The sequence below is a fragment of the Sinohyriopsis cumingii genome, unplaced genomic scaffold (genome assembly GCF_028554795.1).
Source record: "Sinohyriopsis cumingii isolate HCF-2022 unplaced genomic scaffold, ASM2855479v2 utg002220l, whole genome shotgun sequence".
NCBI lineage: Eukaryota > Metazoa > Mollusca > Bivalvia > Unionida > Unionidae > Sinohyriopsis > Sinohyriopsis cumingii.
The window spans coordinates 224,816-241,735 of NW_028316161.1; the positions used below are offsets into that span (position 1 = coordinate 224,816).

The 16,920-nt window shown below is 34.2% G+C and overlaps 1 protein-coding gene across 1 annotated transcript in view; it reads right to left on the reverse strand.

Annotated features, from left to right (window-relative positions):
* LOC149770912 (uncharacterized) overlaps positions 1-16,920 on the reverse strand; it is a 134,054-nt gene that overhangs the window by 88,634 nt on the left and 28,500 nt on the right. Inside the window, exons 4-6 of the mRNA XM_089948990.1 lie at positions 15,177-15,281; positions 12,354-12,412; positions 2,794-3,027 (exon numbers count right to left, since the gene is read on the reverse strand). Coding sequence (XP_089805116.1) covers positions 2,794-3,027; positions 12,354-12,412; positions 15,177-15,281 — 398 coding nt within the window. The remainder of the gene's footprint in view (positions 1-2,793; positions 3,028-12,353; positions 12,413-15,176; positions 15,282-16,920) is intronic.

Consider the following 16,920-nt stretch of genomic DNA (forward strand, 5'->3'; position numbering starts at 1 on the left):
GATATGCAGATTGTACATGGCTAAAAAGACTGTTTGGATTCAGACGAGATACAAGCTGGGATAGAACAACCTTTTCTAAGATTTTTTATATAAATGTGAGATTAGAAACTAGGCAGTAGTTCTTTAAATCATTATGGTCTAGTGTTGGTTTCTTCAGCAGAGGCTTTACAAAGGCAGTTTTGAAAAATGATGGGAATTCCCCTGATGAGAGAGAGGTATTAATAACATCAATTAGTGATGGCAATACTGAATCTAAGCACTCAAGCAGCAGTGATGTTGGAATTGGATCACGTTCACATGACTTTGGTGCACTCTTCATCAGGATTGTATGTACAAAATCCATAGAGACAGGTTCAAATGCTGGTAATGGTTGCCACTCAAATTCTGTATCCCTACTGTATGGTGATGACGAGTCAACTGAAATTGTGGTGTCAAGCTTCTCTCTAATGGTTTGTACTTTGTCACAGAAGAAATTTGCAAACATGTCCGGAAGGTCGACTGGAGAGAAGATAGTTGGATGTACATTTGTTCCTTGACATTAGCTTGTTAGTAATCTCAAAGAGCTCTTTGCAGCTGGAACTTTCCGTGATCTTAGTAGTGTAGTGGGCTGATTTCGCTGCATTGACTATATTTGTGACATTCGGCTTTATAGATCTGCTTATGAATAGTGAGTCTGGTGGAAAGCCAAAGCCTTTCAGCTTTACGACGGTCTCTTTTAGTAGTGCAAAGATGGTCCTTAACACTGCTATACCATGAAGAACACTTTTGAATTGATACTCTGTACTTAAGAATAATATGAAGTCATATATACTTTGTTAAATTTTCTTTTCAAATGATATTCTTGGTACACCTTAAATACCAATATTCAGTATCAAAGAAAATGTTACTAATGTCCCTGGAGGCAGCACTTTAATAAGTAAATACCAATTAAATAGGCTTGTCAAGTGAAATTCATGTTTTAGTTGTATCTTCTAGTTCATTTTGTGTGTAATGATCATATTAATGCAATGTGCATTCTTGTATTGAAATGTCTGTGAGAATATACCTGTAACTAAGTTCCAACCATGCTTTGCGGTCTGACTTACGAAAGTATTTGTTGTATTGTAACACTGAATGAAAAACAGACCTTCTTTGTATTATCATCTTAATTACATTTTTGTATCAAATAAAGGACTAAAATAAAGGAAAAGTTAAAACACATGACAATCCTACCTGAATAAGGTAAACTCATTTCAACTGATCAATCAAACAAATATTATCTACATATATGCACTATTACAGACACTACCATGTTTTTGTGAACATGTGAAGGTTGTTGACCAGTTGGAATAATGATAACAATCTTTCAGAGATTGGGAACCTTGAAAACAAAGGTAATTTATACAGAAAAATGAACAACTTCATTAGAAAAATGGATTAATTGACAATTATTCTGATCAAGGTTATAAAAAAAAGTATTCTGCCATTAAATAGCCCAGTATACCCCCGTTTTCTCATTATCCAGCAGGTATGGCATCACGTCTTGTTTTTTTTATATTTCCCTCTTTAACTTGCACCCTCGCCAATAGTGTAGTTTATGTTTTGGGAACATGTTGTGCAAACGTTATTTAACGTTTCTTAATGATGACACAGAATAAAGGACACTAAACAGGTTGAGTATAAGGTTAATACAAGATTTGATTGAAATAAAACATTCCTTTTTATGGTAATGCCACAGAAACCAAAGACAGGAAGAAGGACAATCAGGGGACATAACTCCTTTAAATGAAGTCATGGAAGGATAGAAATTTAATTATTCAGGTCATATCGATAGGAAGCTGCATGTCAAATTTGGTTGAAACTCAACATGGATAAAATCTCAAAGTCAGGAGGTCATGGAATAAGGTGATAAAAATTCTGAAAATGAAATCATGGCATGTGCTGGAAATATAACACAGACAGGGTAACATAAAAAAAGCATACCATATTTAGCTGCAATGCAACACAACTTGGTCAAGTCATGCAATGATAGCAAAGTTAGGATTCCCAGATTGGTACTCCAAGGTTTGCAGAAGGACAAGAAGGAATTTTGTTGCTGCTGTTGTTATTGTTGTAGGGTTTAATATAATTTGTCAGCAGAAGATAAGCTAAACATGGTGGCCAGTATGAATGGAGGAGGAAGAACCTGAGAAAACCCCAGAAAGAACCAGACCCATGAGAAGCTACTGGCAAGCTTTCTCAGATACCCACATTGGCTGAACCTGAGACCAGAATCCATGTAGAGGTGAGATGGCAGTCATCTGTAACGGTGAGTGCTTTAGACCACTTGGCCACTCAGGGCCCCCAGGAATTTTGAGATTACTTGCAAAACAACTGCACTTGTTTTGTTTTCAATCCCCTTACATTTAAAATATTGACAAAAATCTATTGGTTTAGAAGCTAATCTATTGATCAAAACTTGTCCATCTACTGGTTTGATGACCTAATTCTGACACATGTAAAAATCTGCATAAAGCTATAGAAATGTAAGAAAAGTTAATATAGACCTGTATTTCAAAAATGAAAACCACCATGACATTCTGCCTATGAAACTACTATGAGTAGTTGACATTCAAAGGTATTAATTCTAGTTTTATCTGAATACCTGGTTTCAAAATATTTTAATTAAGTTTTATATTATATATAGTTGCTTTGTTGGGAATCATTTTCTTTGCCCCAAAATGTTTGCACATCAACAAATATAATTATTGATTTGGCATCTGAAAAAAATTATGACAGTAAAAAAATTGTACTTTTTGTTCACTGCTTTCTCACCTTAAGACAATCTGAATGTCCCTCATAACTATACAACACTCCATGGAAGATGGCCATGCATGGTTTTGGCAAAGTGCCCACTCCAGTTTTCAAAACCTTACCAAACACAATGTTCCCTTGATATTGCTTAAGTTCCCTTTGAATTCCTTTACCAGCTTTGTCCAAGAGTGAAGAAGAGATTACACCTTTTGTCATGTCTAAGCTCCTATCTACTGTGTTGACAAGAACTTCTACCTGCAAATAGATGATGTATGTCAGTATTAACAAATCATTATTTTTATAATAGATGGTACAACTGTACCATGAGGAAAACAGTTATTTGTTTGATGCCGGTCAATGTCTGAGGCACTTTGACCAGTATAAAGATAATTCTCTTTCTCATTCTATCATCACAGGTGTTCAATCAATCAAATGTGCCTGATTTACTCTGAGTTTATCCATCAGTCCTTCAACCAAGCTATTTTTGTCTTATGGCTTAACAGTATTGAATATATATATATATATATATATATATATATATATATATATATATATATATCTGAAGGATTCAATGACAGTTATATTTTATCCTGGCCATCTATTTTATTCTGGCAAGAACAAGAAAAAAATACAGAAAATGTGGAGAATTAACCAATAGGAAGATAAATTTCCTGTCGTATTGTGATGGAAAAATTTCTAAACTGCTTTAGGTTGAAACTGACAGTAATGTTGAAGTACCCACTAAGGATGGAAGCATGAGTGATGGGAATAGACTGAAGAAGATGAAGATGAAGATTAAGATGAAAATTAATATTAATAAGAAAATACAAATCAGGCAAAACTCTGTGTGTGACAATTATCCTTTACAAGCAAAGTTTTTTAAAAACTAGAGTGGCACGTGCATATCTAAAATATATTTTTGCTAAAAAGTTTGAAGTTATAATTCTTGGGACATTAAAATACTTGTATTTGAATATCTAAAATTATATTTATTGTGTTTAAAACATTAAATGAACCAAACATTTGGGAGCATGCTTATTCAATATTTTGAATGTCTCTAGAGCCATAACCCAAAGTCTGTGCCCTTTTACAGTTAGTAATTTTGCTATAACAGTTTACAATAGATGCTTGTAAAATCATCATACACAAATAATAGGGCATGCTCTTGTATTTTTTCAAGTTTAGGTGCATTCATGTCACCAAAGAAATGCCAGGCTAAGGGACAAAACTTAAAATTGGAAAGGATAAATGCATGAGATTGTTAGTTTATTGAGTCTAGTTAGCCTATGACCAATAAGTTTCAAGACAGATAATCACCCTGACAAAGACGTTTTTAATCAATTTTTGTTTTGTGTGAATCAAATTGCAGTTGATAGTCTATGTCAATTCCAAGCAGTTTAACAATTTCTTCACAATTTATGACAGTACCAATTAAGTTTAGTACAGGCTTCATACTGAATTTCTTTTTATCCACTGCTAATGCTTGAAACTTTTCAATGTTGGACTGCATTTTGTTAGCAATGAACCAGTCAATGAGAATTTTTGATTCTGCTTCAAGTATGTTAATCAGAGTGTTAAAATATTGTAAGCAAATGGACAGTGTTATCATCAGCATAGCTATACAAAAAACCATATCTAATAAAAATAGAAGATACCATTGAAAAAAGCATTAAAAAGTAATAGTCCAAGGATTGACCCCTGATGAACCTCTTCTGGAATTTGAAACTGACAAATCAAGACACCCTTCAACTTAATTGCTGCTTATGATTAGATAATCAGCTCAATAACAGCCCTACATACTGACATACCATAAGTCATTAGCCTGCAAATAAGAATACTATAATGGAGACAGTCAAAAGTTTTGGATAAATCAATCTGGACTAAAATTAAATATTTGTTTTGATCCTGAGACTTCCTCTAGCAAGCAGAGTGGTCTGGCAACCATGACCTTTAAGAAACCATGCAAATGTTTGTTAAAAATGTTTTCAAAAAGTATACTAACTTGGGTCTTAACAGATTTCTCAAACAGTTTGGATATGATGAGCAAAAATGTTGACAAATCTATAATTACTTTCATCAAGAGGATTGTTCTTTTGAAAATCAAAACTACTTGAGCTTCCCTCAGACAATCAGGAAACATATTTCACTGTGTAATTTTGTTAATTAGATCTGTAATATGTCCCAAAGGGATTGGTGCCCATGCTTTTAACAGTTTAACAGGAATTTGATCCCCTCTTGTTCCTTTATTCTTAATTAAAACTTCTTGTCATTTTATACACTTCTTCATGGTTAACTTGCTTAATTAAAAAATATGTATCCATGTTGCTATAATTGTCCTTAATAGCCTTAATACCCTGATGGGTTAGAGGATCAAAAGGATACCAATGTCTAATACCACATTTGCATGCAAATTATTGAAGATTTCACATATTTATCTGTCATTGTTTACAAGTTTGGTACCTTCAGCAAGTCATTGATCTTATCCTGACCAACTGAACATTGGCATTGATGGATAATTAATGATTGATCCCACATCAATAACAAGCCATTTACCACACTAGCACCTGGGCCAACAGCATTTAGAGCTGCATACAAATGATTTTAAAAAAAATTTGCAGCTATTTTGATAGACTGTGTTAAAGGTTGTATTTTATTTATCTGGATTAGCAATCAATATCACTGGTTAATAGAATATGCATTGGCGTGGAATAGGGAAATCTCACTCAAGTGGTCATACACTGGCAAGACTAAGGTTTTGCCTATCCTTGTTTGTTTTCATCAAGAGCCTTCCTCCACTTCAAACAAGCATAACAGAGTGGTCTGGCAACCATGACCTTTAAGATTGCATGCAAATGTTTGCTAAAAATGTTTTCACAAAGTATGCTAACTTGGGTCTCAATAGATTTCTAAAACAGTTTGGATATGATGAGTAAAAATGTTGACAAATCTATCATTACTTTCATCACGAGGATTGTTCTAAAAATCAAAACTACTTGAGCTTCCTTGAGATGATCAGGAAAAATATTTTATCATATAGTTTCATTAATTAGATCTATAATATGTTCCACAGGGATTAATGCCCAAGCTGTTAACAGTTTAACAGGAATTTGATCCCCTCTTGTTCTTTTTTTCTTAATTTAAACTTCTTATCATTTTATACACTTCTTCATGGTTAACTTGCTTAATTAAAAAAAGTAATCCATGTTGCAATTGTCCTTAATAGCCTGATGGGTTAGAGGGTCGAAAGGAACATTCTTACCAATGTCCAATGACATATTTGCATGCAAATCATTGAAGATTGAGTCATTGTTTACAAGTTTGGTACCTTCAGTGAGACTGATCTTATCCTGACCAACTGAACATTGGCATTGATGGATAATTAATGACTGAGCCCACATCAACAACAAGCCATTTACCAGCCAAGCAACTGGGCCAGTAACATTTAGACCTGCATGCAAATGAATTTCAATTATTTGCAGCAATTTTGATAGACTGTGTTAAAGGTTGTATTTTATTGTATGTGGATTAGCAATCAATATCACTAGTTAACATAATATGTGCATTGGTGTGGGATAAAGAAATCTCGCTCAAGTAGTCATAATTCATTAGCAGGAATGAGGTTCTGCCTATCCCACAGCAATACACATCACTAAAACAGCAAAAAGAATCCTATCCAGTGCCAATTTTGAATTAAAACAATTTGCAATAAAACAGACAGCAAAACCTTTAGTGTATGCTGAATGATTCAGCATACAGTTGAAACTTCCAAAGTTGCGGAAAGAAATAATTAAATACTGCTTTCAAAATCAAGACAACAGCACAATCATTTGTAGATATGCATTCCAGATTTTCTCTATGTCAGATTAAATAGTTCAAGCTTATAGGTGTGTGATGTAAATAAAGAATACAACAAATCTGAAGTTTCTGAATGAGAATTACACACAGAATGAAGCTTCTAAACAGTGACTAAACTACAGTTTTCAAGGAGTTTAAATATTGCATCAAGACTGCAGACAGAGTCCAATTCTAAGCAGAGAATTCACCTCCTATTTGGCTGAATTTCATGCTCATCCCGAGTTATTTGAGGATGGTAATACTAAAGTTTGGCTGCAAAATCAATAGCTCCATAGAAGTCTGCTTGTTCATGTTCTTGGACTGGGCAAAACTGGGACTTTGTGTTGCAGTACATGTTGATACACATTAACATATAGGTATGCTGCAGCTGACTGTTTTAATGGACTGGCATCAACTGATAAGAAATTTCAGTAAATCAAAGATGGTAATGATTATTTGGAAAAGCTGTAGAATGTTTCTGAGAAAACCCATCTTAGAGGATATTTCAGGTGTCAAAATGTTTGAAATTGCAAATTTCTGAATGATTTTTTATTGTGCAATATATTTGTTCAAGTTTGAAGATTCTTCTGGCCAGTCATATAAGCTTGGAGGGAGTCATGAACAGCATGGTCTGTCATCTTGTGTACCAGTATTTCCTGATAATGTCTTGGTTATTCTTTTATTATCTTTGAGATTCTCTACTATCACCATTTATTTCATGAGATCACCAGTTGTATTAGCTCCCAAAGGTACATGCAAGAACTACCTTTTATGTAGTTTTGGATTTTTGACATGGGTTACAAGATAAAAAGGAACATTGTTTTATCACATTATCTTGAGAACAGTGGTACTTATATTTAGGTAAGTCATCACAAAGGAGGTAAGTCATCACAAGGGAATTAATTAGTCACGAGGGATCTTGCTGGGTTTTCTTCGGTCTCATACACATCTAATGGACATGGTCTTATGTTACGTATATTTTTACCAGTTCTAGATGCTATTGCATTCAAAATATTATAGAAACTGAAGGTCCAGGTATTAGTTGAAGTTGAAAATACATCTGCATATCTTTGACAGTGTCAAATGTGCTGGGTCATATTGCTGTGTCAACAGATGTCATGTAATCCACAATGACTAATGTCAATAAGGTGTTTGCAATCCACAATGACTAATGTCAATAAGGTCTTTGCAATCCACAATGACTAATGTCAATAAGGTGTTTGCAATCCACAATGACTAATGTCAATTAGGTGTTTGCAATCCACAATGACTAATGTCAATTAGGTGTTTGCAATTCACAATGACTAATGTCAATAAGGTCTTTGCAATCCACAATGACTAATGTCAATAAGGTGTTTGCAATCCACAATGACTAATGTCAATAAGCTGTTTGCAATTTAGTTTTGGTTCTCTGCTCACTTTGCAGATCACCCTTTACTGAATCACTGCTGCATTTCAACATTTTACCTTCAAAAAAGAATCACACTTGTACATTGTTCTGATGTTATATAATTGTACACATTCTCAGATGTCTTATATATGGAGTGAAATCAGAGTTTAAAGTAACATTGCTACTGATCATGAACTTATCAATAATCTTTAATAATGAAGACTTAATCATTTCTCATTCAAGGCAATTATGTTTTATCACTTTGTTTTAAGGCAGGCATCTCTGATTTAAAGGATTTAATAAGGCTTCACTCTAGCTATTCTCTAAGCCAATTAAGTAATTTGTTAAATGTTAATTGCTTATGTGTGACCACCATACCTTTTAGCTGAATGTGTGGAAATCTATTGTATAAGCAATATAAACTGTCCTGGGGATAGTTTTACATGGGCTCTAAGCAGGACTGTTTACTAGTTATACAGATAATATGCTAGCGACATGTATACTGTTGATTTTAACACATTAACCCCAAGCGACGACTTTACGGGGCAGGAGGTAGTAGCCTACTGCCGAGCTCTGTAGTGTTATGGTCATGCATGATACGCTAAAGTGGGTGGTATTATAGAAAGTGAGGCAGATGTAGCTCTACAATGATACCAAATAACCTGGAATATCTTGTTGCACTACAAAATACAGATAGAAAAACCTCATTTTATGGACCCGACTTTTTTTAACCCAAAATTCGCCCATGGTTGGAATCAGATTTTGTGTCCAGATTTTAAACTTTTTGGTCTCAGATCTAAGGCAAACCAGTATGAACTGCAAACAGACAGATGAGCCTTTGCAAAAAGTAGGATAAGATGGGCATTTGGAATAAAGAGTGGTCTCCATACAAAAATAATTGCTCCATCGAGCACAAAAAAAATAAAAAAATAAAATTAAAAATTAAAAATAATCCAACATTTACCCTTCTGCTCATGCACGAGTCAAAAAGCCAATGAAAAACAATGTTTCTAACACAACTAGGCAGTATGTTATTGAAAGATGACCGGGGATTTGGTATTTTCGAGTCTATTCAGAAATAGCTTTCAAAATGTGTTTCCTACTCGATTTTCAGGCAAAAATGACAAAAAGCTCCAGGGGTTAATGTGTTAAAAAAAATATATCACTCCCAAAGTGTCTCAGTTTATTCTATATTTTTTATTACTACTGAAAATACCATTTTTTAAAAAACGTTGAGATATTTGTGAGTATTTGTAATGTGTTTTGCATGTCTCATTATGTTGTGACAAAAATGTGGATGTCTCCATAACCAATGGAATACAGTCAAGGATTTTATTACAGAGTGGGTTTTATGCCATCTGTCACTTATTACAACTCTATGGCTTTATACTAAGCAATACAAAAGAGCGAAAACCAACAAGTTTTCTAAAATTCAACATATAATTTATTTCCCTAGAATTTTGAAATAAGATCCAGCACTAAAACAGTTGATGTGCCTGTAGTGGCCTGTGGCATGGTTATGTGTCTGAATTCCCAATAATTAGCATCAACGCATGTGGAAATCTGCATAATGCTTTGCATCAAGTAGTAACTTTTCAATATTCTTCTCAAACAATGATGTTTCATAAGTGTTTGCTGTATTGATTATCAATTTGTTATAGTTTCCCTTAAATTTCCATCCTATTTCCAAATACCCCTTAGAACAAATTACTGAAGGCGATATATAAATAAAAAAAGCAAAAACAATCTTACCATAAATGAATAAGACATTCATGTAGTACAGTTATCATTTACTGCACATGTCCTATAAATAAAATTTTAAAAAAGTTTACGTCAAGAAAACAGTCTAATTTATAAAACTGAATAACTGTCAGAGACATGTGCAGCAATAATAATTTCTGAAAACGAAAATGAACTTGAGGCATACTGTTACAACCCTATGATCTGAAACTATGCAATAGAAGCAAAACCAGCAAGTTTAGTAAAATCAACAAATAATTTATTTATCTAGAATACAATAATAAAAGCGTCCCCAAGTGACTGAGTGGTCTAAAGCACTCGCCATTACAGATCATTGCCATATCATCTCTGTTTGTGTGGGTTCAATTCTTGTGTTCAGCCAATATGAGTATGTGAGAAAGCTTGCCAGTAGCTTCTTGTGGGTCCGTGGTTCTTTCCAGGGTTTTCCGGGGCTCTTCCTCCACCATTTATACTGGCCACCATGTATAGCATATCTTGTGCTGAAAAATGGCATTAAACCCTACAACCATGACAACAACAAAAATAAAAAATTTAAAGGAACTTAGAGTAATTGTGAACTAAATTCCCCAAAATCCTAAATGCTCTATCTCAGGTCTAAAAGTAAACAATATTCTGAATAAATTCCAATATTAAATGTGCTCATATACCAAGAGTCTTGAGGTATCACAATGATATAATCCAGAATGTCTTTGAATGAATTCACATTAACCCCCAAATTAGTGCTTTAGTCTGAAAAGTCAATGAACACTTTGTAATTCCAATCAGTCATTTCAATACATAATACCTCTCAAAATATATGTGAACTATAAACTCTGATCATAGATTCCCAAAGACTTGTATTAAACAGGAATGAAGATGTTGTTTACAAAACCCCTCTTTTTATGCATCTACACTTAACCTATATCACAATAGCATTTTCTGAAACACTATCGGAAAATTCCAAAACATTGTCAACAAGTTTGACTCCAGAACATTCTATGGTTTAATCAAGGCTAGGTCTTGAACTCAAATTAAAGTGAAACATCTTTAAAAGAATGACAAAAGTCTAGTAGGCCAAAACTCTATCCTTATTCATGGACAAAAGTCAAACACACTATATAAATCATATATACAAAACAGTATTAATTATAACCATTAGCAATTACACATAAATGTAATACTATGTATAATGTAGATGCAATGGACAATGGATAAAGGAATGCATGAAATGCTTTATACTCAATTTTATTCAGTAAAAATAACGTTATCAAATTAAAAAAAAAGATACACAGTCTTGGCTAGAAAATGTTCTTCTGCAAGTTTATTCATGACTCAGAAAACAACACTGAATGTTTGAAAATATGACAGTATTTAAATGTGCAGAATTCATTTTCAGATATTGAAGGCTGTGCTTTATCAGTGGCTGTTCAATGCATCAACAAAGTGATCTTCATGAAAAAGGCAACTTTATTCATCACTTCTTTCAGAAAAACCCTAGAATTAACAAAGAAGATTCAGAATAAACAGGAAATAATTGAAATTTACAACCTTTGAAGAAAAAACTTCTTGCACTTAAAGTTTGGAGTAGATAAAGAGGTTCTACCAGGATACTTGTTTAAGATCATTTAAAAAACAAAGCCACATATTAGCCGTCAATGCAATTAAAGATTCATTTTACAGCCTTGTCAAACAAGCAATAAAGATAAACATCATAAAATATTTACAATTATATTTGAAATCATGTGTACTGTTAGCAATTTCATTTTATATATATTGATAATACTATAAAACCTGCATTTGGTAAAGTACCAGTTGCATATACAGGCAATGTTATCACCTCAGACCTTTGAAAATCTGTCAGTATGGAAGGAAAGGACAAAATATCTGAGAAACAATGAAGAACATATGCAGACATATATATTATGCATGGTTGGCAAAATAATTTCATGGTGGGTGGGGGTATATATAAAAATTTGTCAATTATTTTATGCCATTCAATTTTGTTTATACTAATTAATGCCTTGCCTAAAAGAATGAATGCTAATTGTCTGTCCACCTTCATATCATGACTGTATAGATGGGTTTCTAAATAATCATGAACAAATCATTGTGAATCAAACATGAAAAAATTATGTGTGACAACATTTTTCAGGTCAAGGTCACATGGGGGATAGTCCCTTTGTATTTAATTTCTAAATGTTTTACCCCCTCCAAAAAATAGATGAACAGTATAGTCTTTATTTACAAATCTGTTGGATGTATTTATGTGAACATGACGTTAAGTAAATAGCAAAGGAAGACTATTCCATGGCCTATATGAATGTGTGTGTATCAAGTTCATAGTTATTGCCAACACAGTTTTGGATTAGTAGTGATAACACACTTGTGCTAAACTGGATGGGCAATGGATGACAGACAACAGGTCTTCTTATAATCTTTTCAGATTTATGACACGCAGAGCTAAAAAAAAATTGGACACTGAAGTTTTGGGATTTTGTCTTTATCTTTCTATTGTTGTTTTGCAATACTAAAAACTAACTTGGCACTGAATGGCTAGGACTGTGCTGATGTGTCATTAAACTCTACACATGCATATTTTGTACATCAATTAAGATACCTGTGCTTCATGTAGCAGGCCCTTTTGAACCTTTACTCGAAACCTTTTGAAGACTGAGCCTGAAAAAACCAAAACAATGAGATCTTAAAAAATTCTTAAGAATAGTATGTCTTTCTTGCTCACATGATTCATTACACATAATCAATAATTTTAATAATATGCTTATGTAGAATATTTAAAATTGCAATGCCCAATTTTTTAATTAGTGTATACTTCAGGATCTAATTGCAGTACATCAAGTTGTATTATGCATGAAATGACATCTGTAACTGTGATGTGTCATCTGTAATTGTGATGTGTCATCTGTAATTGTGATGTGTCTTCTGTAATTGTGATGTGTCATACAAATCACAAGTTTATGTCACTGATCGGTCACAAGAAAAGCCATTATCTGTAAAGACCTTTTTTTATCAAACATGGGTGTAGCTTAATAACACTTTATATTATGCAAACATAAACTTGAATTGACCTCACTGTACAGATAACAGTTACTATTAGAAATGGAAATCACAGAATTGAAACAAAAGGCTCCATGTATTACTGACAGTGCATATATAGCCAAAATCTGCCCAACAGGCAAATTCAACAGCAACAGTTGAAGAAATGTGGATTTGTGAGTACCCTGTCAAAAATTTATTAAACTCCTTTTGAATAGTTAAAAAGGTTCAAGGTTCCTCCATTTCTGGTATCTTCATCCATATTTATGTTACCGATTGGTATCATTTGTACAAATATGAAAGCTCATAATGCCAGGATGCTTTCTGTAAAATGTGGTAATATTCAGTTTAGCAGCTTTTAGAAAGAAGCTGTTTGAAGTACAATACTTTCTATTTTAAGTAATAGCAGCTTGATGGTAGTTTGAAATTATTTGTAAATCCATGGAAGCTGTTTATAATTTCTGCAAATTGAGGTCCAATTCCGTTAAGCAGTTTTTGAAAAAATGTTTAAAAAAGATTTTTCTATTTTCAGTAGAAGTGTCCACATTTGATAGCAGGTTGGCATCATTTGTAAAATCCTGAAAACACTTTATTAACATGTTTTCTGTCAAATTTGGTCAAAGTCTGTCAAAGAGATTGTTGAAAAAGAAGTCAATTAAAGGTTTTATAGTCTGGGTACCAGAATCCATATCTGCTGTCTTATTAGGTGAAATTGATGTTTTAAATCTTTTGATTCTTTTCTAAAATGTAAACTGTATAATCATGGCATGTTCTCTTCTACTAAAACATGCAAAATGTCAATCAACCAACACATCAATACCTGCAAGCATGGGGCCCCGAGTGGCCGAGTGGTCTAAAGCGCTCTCCATTATAGATCACTGCCATCTAGGATTCGGCCAAAGTTGGTATGTGAGAAAGCTTGCCAGTAGCTTCTCGTGGGTCAGTGGCTCTTCCTGTGGTTTTCCCAGGTTCTTCCTCCACCATTAATACTGGCCACTATGCATAGCCTATCATGTGCTGAAAAATGGCATTAAACCCCACAACAACAACAATAACCTGCCAGCACTTCTGTGAGAACCTTATTATAGTACAGCTGTGTAAAGGAATCATGGAACAAATTAAGCAAAAGGAGTACTCAGTGAATGAAAAGCTTTGTACCATAGATAGGTTTCATAATGGTGAAGCAAGTTAGAAAGTTTGTAAGTGAACTCAAAACTGCTGAGTCAACACTCTTAGGCCCGCTATAGGATGAGCAGAAATTTCATGATAAATTGCATGATGGTAATTCTGGGTTTGAACAAAAACAGATATAGACTGCAAATGACAAGGAATAAGATGATGATTTGTGGAACTGGTTCACACAGACCAATACTGCCAAGTGACCGAACACAATTGTAAACACCTATAAACATAGTACACATATATGAATACATAAAACCATTCATTTATTTGATGACATTTTGCCACAACTGCAATAGTCAACCACAATTTTTTTAATGCTATTTTCAGAATGACAATGTAAGTTATTTGAAGTATTTCTGACATAAATGTAGTCAGTATCAACTAACTGTTAAACAGTGATTCAACCAACTCTTGGCTTTAAAGGACTGCACCACTCAACAAGCCCAGATATTCATTCAGAAATTTTGCACTTGGTGACATACAAATTGCTGAAATGGCATGAAAACCTAACCAGTTCATTTTTATATTATATAAAGGATACTTTATATTTGCCTAGATCAACTGGCTTCTGTATCATGTTGCTAAGATAGGTTTGACTAAAATGGTGAAAAAATAAACTACATTTTTGATTTTTAAATCTATTTAATGACCAGAGTATCCATGGAAGCTTATTAACTTTCTTCTGTCTACCTGATGTAACTGTGCTAACTAATTCTGAGACAAGAATGCACGAACCTATGCATTTTGCCCATGTGCGAACACCAATAAATCTGTCAACCCCTTTCTGCTAGTAGGGGTAGTAACAGATGTACTGAATATTAACTACATCACATACAAAAAACTATACTCAAGAAGTATGAGCACATACACAAAACTATACTCAAGCAGTAAGAGCACATACACAAAACTATACTCAAGCAGTATGAGCACATACACAAAACTATACTCAAGCAGTATGAGCAAACATGCACATATACAAAACTATACTCAAACAGTAAGAGCAAACATGCACATACATAAAACTATACTCAAGCAGTATGACCAAATCAGATGTGTGAAGCTGACATCACACTGGATTATCTGACAAGCTACAAGTGGATCATGTAATTAATATCTGCAATTTTGGATCAGGTTAAATTTCCTAAAGACTTCCCCTACAGCTTAAAAAGTAGTCTAGCACATGAAAATTCCATATGGTTCTTACCGTCCTTGACTCCTTCATGTAGCCCAGCATTCTCTGTTGCAGAGGATTTCATTATTTTGGCTCTAGGGGGAGGAATAGGAGTTGCATCTTCTTCTGTTGCCATGTCTACATAGGAAGGATCAGAAAAACTTTATAGTAGGTATGGTATTTACTATGGAAAATGATAATATGACATAATGAGTTAATGCATCATTGTCACTTTTGCTAAAGTGTCCATGTTAGATATTTTTATTTTCCCTATTAAAACGTATCTCACCCATAATTTCATGGGGTATGACAGTTGTCATCTGATGTAAACAAAATGATGGATGAAGGAGTGAAAATGAAATGAGATGAAAAAAGAATGGAAATCACAAATGATAAATAGTAAAAGACTTTAACTTTTCTGTATAATGTTAAAAATAGACATATGACTTGAGTGACATTAGGGCACAGCTAAACTTAATATCCGATCAAGTATTTGCCAGGAAAGTTATATTTTTTACAACTATCATGTCATTTCAAAGAAGACAATTATAAGTCAAATAGACATCAATGGTCTGAATAAAATGGTAAAAAGAACATTTACGCCAGACTGGATTTTCTTCCAAGACAGAATGCAAAGGTCTGGTGTTTCTGTCCCACTCTGGTTTAAGGAGGTGCCATCAATAGATTGTCCATCAGAACCTTTGCTTTGAAGTGATTCCTTCAGAAACGAAACACATTTACTATGGATTTAATTTCTAAAGGCTGATGTGAATAAAAACTTATTCTTGCCCTCATTTGGTACTAAGTAGTGAAGCTGAGTGACAGGTGGATTTCCCAACTGGCATCCATGCTGATCATAACTTTGGCTGAAGATCTTAAAGAGAAATTTCTGTCAGTTGTTGTACAGTACCCAGGAAAGATACTATTTTGTTCAAAATCATGATCAGTTCAACCAGCTGGGGTGCCAACTAAGGCAGTAGATGGAAAGAGGGTTCATCATCCTAATCGTCCATGCCTACTGAGGCCCTCACCTTCAAACCCTGGTTTGCAACAGTGGCAGATGCTTAGAAATTGCAGTACCATCATTCCTGTCTAAGGCCTATTATTTCCCAAATAGGTACATCATAAAGAATTACCCAAGTCCTTGCATGACATCAGCCAGGCAAGTGCCATGGCCTGTATTGCTAGCAAGTAATACTGGGAAGTGTACAGGCTGGTTAACATGGCTACCAGCTGGACACATGACCCATTAACTGGCTGGTCTAAGTTGGCTCAATGGGCAGTACAAGCAGTGAAACAAATCGGTTAATCAGATCACAATGTAACACTATGCACAATGGTGCAGTCATCTGGGACATATGGTGTGGTTCACTGATATGATGGATTTATGGTCAGTCATGAACCTTTATGGCCAGCTACTGGCTGGAATGTCAACAGTCAGAATGGTGGTGTATGGACTGATGGATGACAAAACATACCATCAAAGTCTAAACTATATCTAATATGTCCAGACTTATACAGGCTCTAAGACATGCTGGGAGTCTTACACCCACTGGGCTGCCTAATGGACAGGACAGTCTACAGCTAGCTACAAGCCATTCCTGGAGAACTGTGAGGAATGACAAAGCACAAATTCACCAGAGGCCAACAACTGTATTGTCACTAGTCACCTCATGCACAATAATCCATCCATGCCTTTGAAGAATGTGAGCTAACAACCCATAAGCCCTTGGCATTCTTGACACCACTTTTGATTAGGAGGGTGGGAAAACCATCA